General features: G+C 53.0%; 2 protein-coding genes across 3 annotated transcripts in view; one reads left to right on the forward strand and one right to left on the reverse strand.

Annotated features, from left to right (window-relative positions):
- The window catches only part of LOC144162575 (uncharacterized), a 72,977-nt gene extending 71,800 nt beyond the window's left edge, over window positions 1–1,177 (forward strand). For both annotated transcript variants that reach the window (XM_077693164.1, XM_077693165.1), the window contains one exon: window positions 470–1,177. In XM_077693164.1, coding sequence (XP_077549290.1) covers window positions 470–550 — 81 coding nt within the window. In that variant the 3' untranslated portion in view covers window positions 551–1,177. The remainder of the gene's footprint in view (window positions 1–469) is intronic.
- Window positions 1,178–5,875: 4,698 nt separating this feature from the next.
- Window positions 5,876–7,127, reverse strand: LOC144161565 (uncharacterized). The gene has a single exon (XM_077692216.1). It carries the CDS (start codon window positions 7,125–7,127, stop codon window positions 5,913–5,915), a length of 1,215 nt encoding a protein of 404 aa, XP_077548342.1. The 3' UTR covers window positions 5,876–5,912.
- Between the last annotated feature and the right edge of the window lie 7,315 nt (window positions 7,128–14,442).

Consider the following 14,442-nt stretch of genomic DNA (forward strand, 5'->3'; position numbering starts at 1 on the left):
GCGACCCTGAACCTGCGTCCACCGGCGATGTCCGCGCACGTGGAGATGGGCGCGCGCAGCCTGGCCGCTGACATGGCACATACCCACGTGGGGGATTGGCCAGGAATCTCCTCGTCTTCCTTGGCAACGGGGGGAGATGGGCGCGCGCTGCCTGGCCGCTGACATGGCACATACCCACGTGGGGGATTGGCCAAGAATCGGGCGTGAGAATAGCTAATGCACCTGCTTAAAGGAGTACTGACACGAAATTTCAAAGCTGAGACCCGCTCTAGCAATCAAGTACAACGACAAAACAAATAGGTGTCTGTGAATAAATGCATCTTTCTTTCTTTGTAGTTGTGTGTGTGTGTGGAACCGCGCAAATTCAACTCGTGCATTCGCACTTTCACATTCTTCCCCTCGGGGAAATGCGGGGAATTTTTTGTGCTGCTTTAGATATGTCTACGATTTTGTTCTTTTTCCTCAACAGGAGAAGTATGAAGAAATGAACCAGGAGTGGTTAGCTCGCACGAATGCGGATCATTGGGGATCGGACGATGACTCTGACTGAACCCTGTGGATGACCTGAGGACCAGCGAGAAACTGATCATACGCTGCGGCTTCTCCAGTCTTCCACCTCTTTCGCTTCCTTTTCTTCTGCTCTCCGTCAATATTGTTTCGTGTTTGAATTGGCCCGCTCATTTTTGCACCCGCGTTTTGCAGTCGTCCGCCCTCGAAATCATTTCTCAGTCAAAATTATAAAGCAATAGAATGCTTGGCAGTGCCTGAACCCCTTATCAACCTTTTCCGTGCTTTGGTTTACTCGCAATAAAAAAAAAAAAAAGATGCGGCTGAAGGCTGTGAATCATTTTCTCGAGAAAGCAGTTGTTGTGACCCAAAGCAGTTTTGTCGGTTGGCTTCTCAACAATGCACTTACGTTCCCAATTATTGCGATGAATACACTACGTTCGGAGAACAGAAGGCGTGTTTCCGTTCTTGCCAATTAGACGCAGTTTACGGACGATAGACTATGTAGCTTTTTGAAAGGGCTGATGATTCATTGGGACGAGGGCGAATGTCCTTTGTCTGTCTTTATCCACTTTTTTTTGCTTTCTGTGTCGTGATTCCGAATGTCATACGTTTCACGTTTTCCGTTTATACCGCCTAGCCCGAAATAAGTAAAGTTGTTAGACGTGGCCTGAGTTTGTATTTTTCTCTGTCTGTGTCTTCGTGTTGTTATTTTATTTATTCGGCAAAGAATACCTACCAGCGGCTCCTGGTCTAGATTAAATCTCCCGGTCCTGGTGATGGAGGACCTTAATATGACCCACGAAATTGTCGCGTACACGCACTGCAGCAGCAAAATTAAATGTGTACTCAAGGTCCTAGAGGCATGTAAGCCTCGCACTGCTAAATGGCCACCTTTCTCAACTCGTTGCGTTAATAAGGCGCATGGACGGACTCCCAAGCCTATTCCTTCTAAGTCCAACCCGAAATCTACAGCAACACCGCTGAGAATTCGGGATCTGATCATGGCGTCACACAAATCCTACTCATGGGTTTCTACAGTGCCTAAGCCGGGGAGAAGGAGAGCACCTGTTGACTATACTCGGTTACAACTCAAGAACGGCACCACCTCATGTTGTGTATCACTCCGCCAAAGCGCCGGACCCGTCACGTCAGTGCGCGCGCGTTTTGAAAGGGGTTCGCTATGAATGCGTGATATCGTCTGCCTTGTCTCACGCAGTTTGTTTGTCGTCATTGGAGTCGTTTATAAGCATGTTAAGTCCACAAAAATCACGGGAACGGCTCACGCATGTTCAAAATATTCCCAGTAACGCCCTACTTGCGCCGCGCGGAGAAACATCCCGCTACGGTGACAAGGCACAGCGGCAACTTCCGGTGCCGTTCTTAAGTTGTCACCGAGTATAGGTCAAATACAGATGGCGACTCCCAGCAGCGCTACTCGTACCACTTGTGGGTCGAAAGTCCTACGAACTGAAACGACGGACACAGGCGTGGTCGCGCCGACTCTCCAAGCACCATATTGTCACGGTGCAACAATTGATGAGGGCCAGCAGGAGAGAGAAAAGAGGGTATATATAGGAAAACTTGTGCCTGATGCCTGGTAGCAGTCGCACCAAGAACACGCGCTCACGAAGGGGGCACGTTCTCGTCTTCCTCGCGGCTTAGGCGGTGATGATCATGCTTGTGATTTCCATGATGAGGATGAGGATGATGGAGACACGCCAGAACGGCGCACACCGGCTCTGGACGATTGGCGTCTGCGCTCTGTTGCTGGTTACACACGTAACACTATCCCCCTCCTGGAATAGCATCGTCCCGATGCTGAAGATCACTGTCAACAGGGTCCGAAGCCAGAATGGTCGTGAAGTCGGCTTAGCGCGAAACATACGGTTTCAAACGCACTACATGGACAGTGACTGGTCGAGATCGACGACGACCGGCAACACCAGAATTCTCGGGTACCACCTCGTAAGTTACTTCGCTAAGTTGACGAAGCACCTTGTACGGCCCGAAATAATTGCGCAGAAGCTTCGTCGATAACCCCCGACGTCTAACGGGTATCCAAACCCAAACAAGGTCACCCGGTGCAAACGCCGCGTGACGGCGGCGAAGGTCGTAACGGGAGGCGTCCAGGTGCTGGTGTTCGGTGATGCGGAGGCGGGCAAGCTGCCGGGCTTCCTCAGCGCGTTGTATGAATTGCTGGGAAGAGATGTCAGATTCGTCGGTGATGTCGTGAAGCAGCATGGCGTCTAACATTGTTGTAGCTTCTCTGCCGTAGAGGAGGGTGAACGGTGTCATTCCAGTCGTTTCCTGCTTGGCCGTATTGTACGCAAAGGTGATGTAGGGGAGGACTGCATCCCAGGTCCGGTGTTCAACATCAGCGTACATGCTGAGCATGTCGGCGATGGTTTTGTTGAGCCGTTCCGTCAAACCGTTCGCCTGAGGGTGGTACGCACTGGCTTTTCGTTGAGACGTGCCGCTGAGTGTGAGTACTTCGTGCAGAAGTTTCGCGGTAAATGCGGTTCCACGGTCCGTAATAACAACTTTGGGAGCCCCATGTCGGAGAACTATCCTTGTGAGGAAAAACTGTGCCACTTCAAGCGCGGTGGCCTTTGGAAGAGCTTTTGTTTCGGCGTACTTGGTCAAGTAGTCAGTGGCGACTGCTATCCACCTGTTTCCCGCTGTAGAGGTGGGGAAGGGGCCCAGCAGGTCCATTCCCACTTGCTGGAACAGCACTTGGGGAATTTGAATTGGTTGGAGAAATCCGGCTGGTCTGCCGGGCTGCGCCTTGCGTCTCTGGCAGTCGCGACAAGTTCGGACGTACTGCCTCACGTTCGCCGAGAGCTTGGGCCAGTAATACGCCTTCTTGATTCTTGCAAGCGTGCGTGCGTAACCAAGGTGGCCAGCGGACGGCTCATCATGACAAGCCTGCAAGATGTCGTTTCGTAAGGGTGACGGAACGACGAGCAGGTGACGCCGGCCATTCGGGGCGAAGTTTCGTTTATATAACACGCCGCTGCGAAGGCAGAATGTTGGCAGACCTCTAATAAAAGACTTAGGTGGCCTGTTGGCCTTGCCTTGCAAGAAGTCGATCACTGGTAGCAGTTCTTGGTCTTCCTGCTGCTGTTCCGAAATGGTGGCCGTACTGAGGACTCCAATCAATGGTCCATCGTCGACGTCATCGTCATCAGCGGGCGCGTTACCGACCGGCGCTCTCGAGAGGCAGTCGGCATCTGAATGTCGCTTACCAGATTTGTAGACGACGGTCATATCAAACTCTTGGAGTCTGAGGCTCCAGCGTGCCAAGCGGCCAGTCGGGTTTCTCAGGTTTGTAAGCCAGCACAGCGAGTGATGGTCGCTTACAACTTTGAACGCACGGCCATACAGGTACGGTCGAAATTTTAGGACGGCCCACACAACCGCTAAGCACTCCTTTTCGGTGGCTGAGTAACTTCTTTCGGCCCGTGACAGCGTTCGGCTTGCGTAGGCAATGGCTCGTTCGGCACCATCTTGCCATTGGACGAGGACAGCGCCTAGCCCCACATTGCTGGCATCAGTGTGCACCATAGTGGCGGCCTCCTCGTCGAAGTGGCCTAAAACAGGTGGGGTCTGCAGGCAACGCCGTAGCTGCTCGAAAGCTTCTTGCTGTTCAGCGGACCAGACAAAAGTGACGTCATTGCGAGTAAGGCGCGTGAGAGGGGCTGCAATGTGGGCGAAATTGGCAATGAATCGCCGATAGTATGAGCAGAGGCCCAGGAAACGCCGGACGGACTTTTTGTCAGTAGGTGTTTCGAAACGAGAAACAGCTGAAAGCTTGTCAGGGTCGGCGCGAATTCCAGCGCTGCTAACGACGTGGCCGAGAAAGAGAAGCTCCTCATAGCCGAAATGACACTTTTCCGGCTTGAGTGTGAGCGAAGCAGATCGTATGGCCTGGAGGACGGGTGGCAGTCGCTCTAGGTGTTCTTCGAATGTATTTGAGAATACGACGACGTCATCTAGGTAAACAAGGCACGTTTGCCACTTCAGGCCAGATAGAACAGTGTCCATCATACGCTGAAAAGTTGCGGGTGCGGAGCACAAGCCAAAAGGAAGAACCTTAAACTCGTACAGCCCATCAGGAGTTACGAAGGCGGTCTTCTCACGATCCCGCTCGTCGACCTCTATCTGCCAATAACCGCTCTTCAAATCCATGGACGAAAAGTAATGAGCGTGCCGCAGGCGGTCAAGGGAGTCATCTATCCGAGGCAACGGATATACGTCCTTTTTCGTCACCTGATTGAGTTTGCGATAGTCGACGCAGAATCTCAAGGTGCCATCTTTTTTTTTTTTTACCAGAACGACTGGCGACGCCCAGGGTCTTTTCGAAGGCTGAATGACGTCATCAGCGAGCATCTCTTGCACCTGCCGCCGTATCGCGTCGCGCTCCTTTGGTGACACGCGGTAGGGATGTTGGTAAACGGGGCGCTCAGATTCGTCCGTGATGATGCGGTGTTTTGTGAGCGGAGTTTGTCGGACGCGTGACGTTGACGAGAAACAGTCGGTGAAGCTGTGCAACAGTTCAAAGAGCTTTTCTCGCTTTGTTTGCGGTAAGCGCGGGTTAACGTCAAGTGAAAGCTTGCTCGTCGCCTTGGGAGTCGGGTCGGTCTGAAGCACAAAGCAATCTGTCGTGTCGGGGACGTCCTCAAATACTGCCACGGTAGTTCCTTCGGCGATTTCGCGACGCTCGTTCGAGAAATTCGTGAGTAGAACCTCTGTAACACCGCGCGTAATGGTGACCAATCCCCGAGCGATAGCGATTCCATGCTGAAGTAGAAGCGGGCCGATAGCTTCCGCGATTCCATCGCCACTGGAGAGGTCGTCGCGCTTAACGCGAACAAGCACGCATGACCGTGGGGGCACGCTAGTGTCGCCGATGGTGCGCAGAGGTATGCGTTGTTCATGACCTTCCGGGGTGGTCTCCTTCCTCGAAAAGCTGACGAACTGTTCGCGGATGTTTATAACAGCATCGTGCTCCTGAAGGAAGTCCATCCCCAGGATCACGTCCTTACAGCACTGAGGAAGGATTACGAAGGTCGCGACGTAATCACTGTCCCCTATTCTAACTCTGGCGGTGCATGTGCCCACGAGTGTCATCAAGTGGCCGCCGGCCGTTCGAATTTGGGGTCCGTCCCATGGTGTCTTCACTTTTCTTAGTCGGTCCACGAGCTGCTGGCTCACTATTGAATAACTTGCTCCAGTGTCCACAAGTGCCGTTACCTCGTGTCCGTCGATGGCGACTAAAACATCGGCACTCGTGATAGCGTCGACGTCCTTGTTTGCCGCCGTAACATCGTCAGCCGTCGGTGGTACTGGGAGGTCTTCAGTGCTTCCGCCGCTAGCAACCTTGCCTCCCAAGGTTGCTCCCTTTAGTTTCCCCGCCGCGGACTTGGAGACCGCCTTGTCGGGGAGCCTCTGTAATCGCGACGGGTGGGCGAAGCATAGCGGGCTGGCGACGGCGAACGTGACGGACGACTCTCCTCGGAAGACTGACGCGTGGCGAGGTACTCAGAAATGGCGACGGGCCGTTCGCCAAAACGAGGACGGCGGGCGGTCGGCGGGAATCCTGGTAGCCCGATCTCGCGGTAGGGGCAGCGTCGATAAACATGCCCTGGCTCGCCACAGTGATAGCACAATGGCTGGCGGTCCTCGGTGCGCCACACGTCGGTCTTGCGGATTTGCGGACGAGCCGGGAATTCCCTTTGTGGCCAAGATCCAGGAGGTTGCGGTCGGGAGTACGTCGGGGGTGGCATAGTAGCCGCGGTCGGCGCTGTGGCCATGTGACAGCGGAGAGCAGTCGCGTAATCCATTTGGGGCATAAGCTGGGGGGTTCGGGGCGGCTCAGGAGCAGAAATTGCTTGGCGAATTTCTTGCCGCACAACATCCGCAACCGAGATGACAGCTGGCTCCGACGGCGCTATTCCTATTCCGCACTTTGCCAACTCCTCACGAACAACCGAGCGGACAAGTTCGCGCAGGTTGTTGTCGCCCATAGTGGTGGACAGCGATGCCGCGGACGGGCTCGGAGTTTTGATCGATGTTCGGGCATACTGGAGGCACCGCTCCTGCACAGCTCGCTCAATGGCAGTTGCCTCCTTAATAAATTCTTGCACAGTACGCGGTGGGTTGCGCACAAGGCCTGCGAAGAGCTGTTCTTTGACGCCGTGCATGAGATACCGAAGCTCTTTGGGCTCGGACATATCGGGATCCGCGCGCCGGAACAGACGGGCCATGTCCTCGACAAACATCCCGACGCTTTCATTTGGCTTTTGTATCCGTATTTCCAGAAGGCTTTGCGCACGGTCTCGACGGTCGCTGCTGGCGAAGCTGTCGCGCACTTCCCGGCGGAAGTCGTCCCATGTCTCTAACCTTCGTTCGCGATTTTCAAACCAAATCCGCGCCCCGTCTTCTAGCGAGTAGTAGACATTCTCAAGCTTTTGTTCAGGTGTCCACTTGTTGAAACTGGCGACGCGCTCGAATTGGTCAAGCCAGCCATCTACGTCCTCGGAATCGGTTCCGTAAAAGCTGCTGGGAGTACGGGGCTGCTGAAGCATCAGCTGAGGCGGCAGCGAAGCTTGAGCCATTACCTCTGGTTCAGAAACCTGGCGCCTTGGTGCGGTGTCAAGCAGGAGGCCGTGTTCTGGAGGTAGGCCTAGCTTGCGGCGGCTGCAGCGATGTACGGGCGTGCAGACGCTAGGAGGTCGCTCAGGGCTTTCAGAGGGCGACCTGGGCATCAGATGCTGCGGTACCCAGCTCCTCCACCAGTGTCACGGTGCAACAATTGATGAGGGCCAGCAGGAGAGAGAAAAGAGGGTATATATTGGAAAACTTGTGCCTGATGCCTGGTAGCAGTCGCACCAAGAACACGCGCTCACGAAGGGGGCACGTTCTCGTCTTCCTCGCGGCTTAGGCGGTGATGATCATGCTTGTGATTTGCATGATGAGGATGAGGATGATGGAGACACGCCAGAACGACGCACACCGGCTCTGGACGATTGGCGTCTGCGCTCTGTTGCTGGTTACACACGTAACAATATTTTATTCTGAACAGTTCCACTTTTTAGGGGCGAAGCACGTTAAAGGCTCGGGCTGTGGTCGAATCATGAGGAGGCACCGGAGGCCACCCTTGACCTTCGGGTCATACAGAAAGCCCCAGGCCTACAAATAAAACGAGCCTACCAGCACACATCTAGACCTCCATGCATTTTGGATGGCGACATTCGTGGTACGCACCGAGGTGGCGCGCTCACTGTGGACGGCACGACAAAAAAATTCGCGCCAATTCACCCTCTGAAGGTTGTTGAAAAGCGAAGCTGTAAACGACACGTACAACGGTTAGCCGTGCTACGTCACTTGAATTCGCACACGTGGACCTACAAAGAATGAAATCAGAGACGAGTGAAATACACTTATTTAACCGTTTATTACCTCAAAGAGATATTCATTGCTAAGGCAAACTCAATGCATGATTCATGAACATTGGTTTGCTGAGTGGTATTGGTGAAGCACTTGAGAGGAAACTTTTTATAAAATTAAAGGAAGCTTAAACCCGGTGTTAGACGATCTCACTTCTCCGTGTTTCCTTCGCCGACGGAGGCGACGAGGTCGGCGGCAGAGACGGAGAAGCAAGATGTCATGCGTTGGTGTGACGTTCCTTTAATTTTCATACATTCCAGCGCACGCGCAAGGCGCGCACATTGTCGCTACACGTTCCGTGGGCGGAGCGCAGAGCGGCGCGAGAGGTTGCGGGACGCTATCGCGCAGGATTAAGCGAGAACGCAGGGAGTAATCCCGCAGATGTGCTAAGTGAGGCCTCCGTCTGCCTCCCCCGTCTCTGCGTTGATTAGTAGCTCAATCGTTAAGACAACGGGCTCTCGCTCTGTTTCTCTATCTTCTGGGTTCTTTTATTTATTCGTGGGAGTTTTCTGTTGACATTAAGGGCTATGACACAGCCATGGGGGGAACACGCAAAAAGCTTTGCTGTAAAAATCTCCACAATGTGCAACAACACGGAAGCCATCAAACGGCTTCAAGGACGAAGCATTGATGTTTCGGTGTGTCAGTGCATTAAAAAAATTAGTGCCTGTGCAGGTCATCAAGAAGGACGACCTGCAGAGCTGCACGCAGTCCACGGAGTGCAGGAAACAAGACACGTTTATCATAATCTGCGATGGAGAATATTTCCTAGCGAATTCGCTGAATGAATCTTTAAGGAATCCAAGCTTTATTCTTGCCGATAAACATGAAACTGTCTGCGTCCCTCCAGCGGCGTAAGCATCTCACCGTTTGTGTAAGGCCGGGTTCAGACTGTTACCGCTATTGTCGTAATAAGTTTAAGGAATGATGTCATTTCACGTCTCAGCCAACCTAACTGCATCACATGGCATTTTATACGTCCATAGATCACGATACGGGTTTTGCTTAGGTAATCTGAACGTAGCCTAACACACAAACCCAATCCGCTTTGCCACTACCGACTCCGGACCGGTCCCATTGGGCCGTGTAACGTCGGCGTTTAAGCCTCGCACCAGTACAACGGATATGCCATCCATCAGTACGGGCATGAAACCTATAGCTGCGCGTGCACGCCTCCTCTCCTCCCTCCCACTATTTCCACTATAAACCTGCGCTCTCATAAACCGGCAGCCGGTCATGTGCGCGTGCTTAGAAGTGACAGACGCCGTCGAAAATATCCCCTGAAAGCCCTCTGAAGAAGGGATATTTGCTCACGCCGGTGTTACAAGCGGAAATTTGCTTCTCATCCGGGAGGCATTCGCCGCTACTCCACGAGATAAACTTTAGGCAGCAAAGGCTGTTCCAGCAGCTTTCAGCGGAAAGTGTGTGTGTGCGTGTGTGTGTGGGGGGGGGGGGGGTGTACCTGTATTTCCCTTCCGCGTACGGAGCGTACGCACGGTTTGTTTATCGTGCATCACAATATGTTCCGGCTTACCCATACTCGATTTAACCAGTAAGTAAATTTTTTTATCAGCACTAGCTGCAAGACGCATTCAGTCTTCTGAGTCTGCCAGCGCGCGTTTCGTGAAATTCCTGCGAGGGAGAATTGCTTATAGGCATTGGCATTATTAAGGAACCAATACTTCGTCGACCATTGAATGAACAGCCCTTTCATCATGCCGGCCCTGATGTTTAGGGTAGTAACATTTTGCAATTCTCATTTAAGAAGTATAGTCACCGCCACATCACGCCCTTGCGTTATTTTTGGCAAGTTTTTGGAAGTCCAGTATACCAACGGACAGGAGTCAAATCACACACACAAAAACGAGTAAAGTTGGCGCGAAGTTCTTTGCTGCGCTTCGAACAAAACTGGGGCAAGCTTCGTGATCGACCACCTACAACACGTAACGCTTGCGCCTTTGTATAATTCAATCATCCGATTTCGTCAGTGATGTTTTAACTGACAGTAAGCAGTTTGTATTGGCAAACTCACAGTCTTCTAGTCTATCTCCGGTTATCTCAGGAGTGCCTAAAGGTATGCTTTTAGGACCCCTGCTATTCCTAAGTTACATAAAAGACCTGCCAACATCCAATCTAACATCCCTCTATTCGCTGACGAACGCGTCCTATATCGTCCCATCTACAAGACTAACGATAAGGTAATCCTCCAGCATAACATTAATCATTTATCACACCAATTTTGAATGATACTAATGTCCAATTACTAAAACGTGATTACTGTTATTCCATCGAGAGGCGACCCACATCTCTCATCGCTACGTAATAGGTAATTGTGACGTTAATTCTGCAGATACATACAAACACCTAAGTGTCCTTTTAACCCAGAATCGCACTTTGACAACTCACATTACGCACGTGACCATCTATTCTACCCGCGTTCTTGGTTATGTGCGCCGACATTTATGCTGTCGTTGTGCATCCATAAAATTACTAACATATCAAACACTTGTCGGACTTAAGCTAGAGTCGCACGTGCAATTTCGTATTGGCAACTCTCCTATCTAACACACTTGGATCTGTACAGATCCGTGCGGCAAGGTTTATTTCTTCGGACTACTCCTATCACACCAGGGTCACTAAAGAAAAGGCCAAGCTAAACTTCCTCTGCGCAAAACAAGGTGCGCACGCCTTGTTTCTGCCCGAAAAATGTCGGGACTTAACGATTTGATTGAGTTTGGAACATCTTGATGGTAGCCACGGACACTAAAAAAAGACGACAAACCACAGTGCTATGTTTTTTCGTCTCTTTTCTGCGGTCGGTAATCTCTTTGTCGTCTCTTGTCATCTACGTTTAAGTGCGCTATACCATCGAGATGTTCCAAATGCGATACCAAATAGCCCAGTTGTCACTTCTTCGACTGCGTCCTATACCACCAGCTCATGCACTCGAAGTCGATTAACGGCCAAGTGGGGCTTGTAAAGGATCCGCTGTCACGTGAGGTTGCACCATCTGCCAAAATGGGCAGGGCGGATCTAGTGAAACCTTGAGAGACGGAAAAGAGAGCGAGAACACCCATGTGTGTTTGATTACTGAGGGGTTTGCGAAATAATTGGCTCTGATCCATGCTGTGACGGTGGTTGGAAAGCAAAGCTTTAAACGACAGCCGCAACAATTGCCCATGCGACGTAACTTGAATGCACACACGTGGCTCCACAAAGAGTGAAACCAGAGATTCTGCCAGCCGTTACCTGGAATACGCGGGGGCGGCGTCTCGAACGCAGAAGCAGCATCGGCCACGACCGGCTAGAGCGGCGGATGCCGCCGCTGTTGCCCGGCCGTGAGTAGGGAGAAAGAAAACGGAGAAGAGCGTCGTTCGAAGGGTGAGACAGCAGAACCTAGCCCCCCTGATGTGGTAGCATGTGGCTACACCACCACGCGACACGAGCGCAGACAACGAAATAATTCGTCATGTGGGCTTAGTGATTCCCATTTCTACCGATTTAAACTAGTTCATTTAGTAAGTTTGAGAATTGCGAGAAAGCTGAAGGAACTTTTATAATCGCTATTTATCAGAACCAGCTATTACATTCGCCTGTTGTAATACCTCTTAAAAACCCGCCGCGGTGGCTCAGTGGCTAAGGCGTTGCGCTGCTGAGCACGGGGTCGCGGGTTCAATTCCCGGCCGCGGCGGCCGCTTTTCTGATGGAGGCGAAAAGCAAAAACGCCCGTGTGTACGAGATTTCGGCGCACGTTAAAGATCCCCAGGTGGTCAAAATTAATCCGGAGCCCTCCACTACGGCGCGCCTCATCGCCTGCGCGGCGTCGGCGCGTTAAACCCTACAATCAATCAATCAATGCCTCTTAAAACGCAACCGAATTGGCATTCACCAATTTAGAAAACGGAGTCCCAGGAGTGGCAAACAGTGCGCAAAAGGTAACGTGTTTCTAGCGGGCAGATGTCTGTATGTGGTTTCTACATGTTGTACAAACCACACGTACATGTTGTTTTCCCGTCCTGCAAACCTATCCTTGACGTATGCTTGCCGTACGACCACCTAATTTTGTCGGGTGCGGGGGTACCCGGGAGGCGCTGTCGAACAAGTTAATTGTGCGAAGGCAGCGCGCAATGGACGCGAATTTGCGCCATTCTGCGGGTAAATTCGCTGAGCCATCTACAGTGTGCTCCGTGAGTGAAACTGGCCGCCCGCCACCCCCTCCCCTCGCCTCCGCCGCGTTGGGAATTTGTTGTCCCGCACGTCACGAAAGAACCCTTGGCTGTTAGAGCTATAGAAAGCTTTGGTTTTAAAGGTGGTAGGCGAAAGGAGAGAAAATGTTTCAATGCATTATAGCGGCGCATGTTTCCGTGGAACCACGCCGAGTGGTAGCGCCGTACGGTAGCGTTTAGAATTCCTATATATGGCTTTCCTAGGGGAGAAGAGTTGCGCGTCCATCCGCCATCTTTAGTTCTAGGTCGTGCGGGTAAGCCACCCGTCTCACATGTAGGAGCTGCCGCCGGGCCGCCGCTGGCGAAGATGAGTGGCAAGAAGCGGCGCGGACAAAAAAACTCCCAAGCATTTCCCCGAGGGTGAACATGGTTAAGTGCGAATGCACGGGGTGATGCTATGAGGGGGAGTAAAGTTAAAATCCGTTGGCATTCGCCCGTGAGCGCGCGCGAGCCGACCCACGGAGGTCTGGCAGTTTATCGCTGCATATATAGGGGGGTACGCCGCACCCAGCGCGCCGAGCCAGGCGGCTGAGAGAGGAGGCGAGCGCAAGGGGAGAGGGACAGCGGCGCACGGCAGCTGCAGCCGAGCGAGGGGGAGAGGAGAGAGTGTGACGTCACGGTGGAGAGAGAGGCTCGCGGCAGCTGCTGGGGAGAGGAGGCGCGCTGTGACGTCATACCATGACGTCACGGCGCGAGGAGCGGTGCGGGGAGCGGCGCGCACCCGCGCAGCCACGGCGAGGAGGCGGAGCGAGCGCGGTCACGCGGTGAAGTGACGTCACCGCGCCGTTGCTACCGACGCTCCTCTCCGCTCCACGCCGTTGCTAGGGAGAGGAGGACTGCGGACGCCGCCGCCGCCGCCGCTGCCGCCGGCGGTGGAAGGTTTGGGGTCGCTTATAAAATGCAAAACTGGCGCACGATAGTGGGCTGCTTATCAGCTGAGTGGCCGCCACGGCCGCCGCGTCCGCAATTGCCGATACTCATTTGAGCAGAACTGGCTGAATACGGGGTCCTGTGCGCAGCACTGAAAGCGGGCTTTCCTGTCGAAGTGGAACCCGCGGTACGTGGCAAACAGACGCGCAACTCTTGCGCTACGCGATATACAGGAACTCTAGTTGCGTTGCGCAGTGCCTGCCCGATGTTAGCGCTTCGGAGGAGCACGAATCAGCACGCTTTGCGTCAACGTTTGAAAATGCGGCAGTTTGCTGCTCAAGATACCTCTCGAAAAGCGACAGAAGTCCATGGATAGAAGTCACCAGGGGCCGAATTCTCTAAAACGACGGGGCGTCGCTTTGAAACGACGCGTTAGCGCCATGCAAATGCATGTGTTCCGGGGTTGGGGCCGTCGCTTTGAGGGGTGAGAAAGCGGCGAAATGGCACTTCGGCGCATCGTCCGCAGGGAGAAAAGCGACACGCGCTGCCCACCGTCGTTTTGTTTGGCACTTTTCTCCCTGCGGACGATGCGCCGAAGTGCCATTTCGCCGCTTTCTCACCCCTCAAAGCGGCGGCCCCAACCCCGGAACACATGCATTTGCATGGCGCTACCGCGTCGTTTCAAAGCGACGGCCCTTTTTTAGAGAATTCGGCCCCAGGCAAGCTGAACGCAAGAATCTGGACCCGACCACGACTGCGATAGACGGAAGCCCACTTAAACCAGTAATCACGGCAACCAGAAACTCGAAGCTACCTTCAAACAAGCCGAAACCACCCCGACTTCCCGAGAATGATTGCAAGATGGCGATTCGCCCGCGCAACGGCCCGACACCGCGAAAAATTAGCCCGTACAAGCTTGCCAGCTACATTTTGCATGAATCAAAGCTCACGTGGAGACAAGCGGACCTGAAGATCAGAACTATTGAAGCTCAAAACATGCTCGTCGTGAGCACTCCGTTTTTTAGCGGCGTCGAAAGCACTTAGTAAAATTCAACAACTGAAGATGGAAGGCATCATTTTCCCGGTCAACGCCTGCGGAATATCACCCGACCACTCCTGCAAAGGGAGTATCCACATCTGTATCGGCGTCACAAAGGAGCAAATAATGGCGGCCCTTTCTGCTCCCGGCCATGAGTCTCACCCGTGCAGAAGACTGGGCGAGTCAGGCACCGTGCTCATAACTTTCGCCGGAAAGAAAGTCCCGTTCTTTGTATACATCGGAGAAATTGAAACAAGGTGGTGCTTCTACAAGCGGAGTCACGCCTTTTGCTACATATGCCATACTACAGGCCATAGAGCCGACGTCTGCCCTCAGCCTACCATGCTT

The sequence above is a fragment of the Haemaphysalis longicornis genome, unplaced genomic scaffold (assembly GCF_048455015.1).
Source record: "Haemaphysalis longicornis isolate Haplotype H1 unplaced genomic scaffold, Haemaphysalis longicornis Haplotype H1 scaffold_12, whole genome shotgun sequence".
NCBI classification, from domain to species: Eukaryota; Metazoa; Arthropoda; class Arachnida; order Ixodida; family Ixodidae; genus Haemaphysalis; species Haemaphysalis longicornis.

Excerpts from the sequence above, each read along its gene's own strand:
- LOC144161565 (XM_077692216.1), bottom strand. The coding sequence starts at position 7,127 with ATGGCTCAAGCTTCGCTGCCGCCTCAGCTGATGCTTCAGCAGCCCCGT.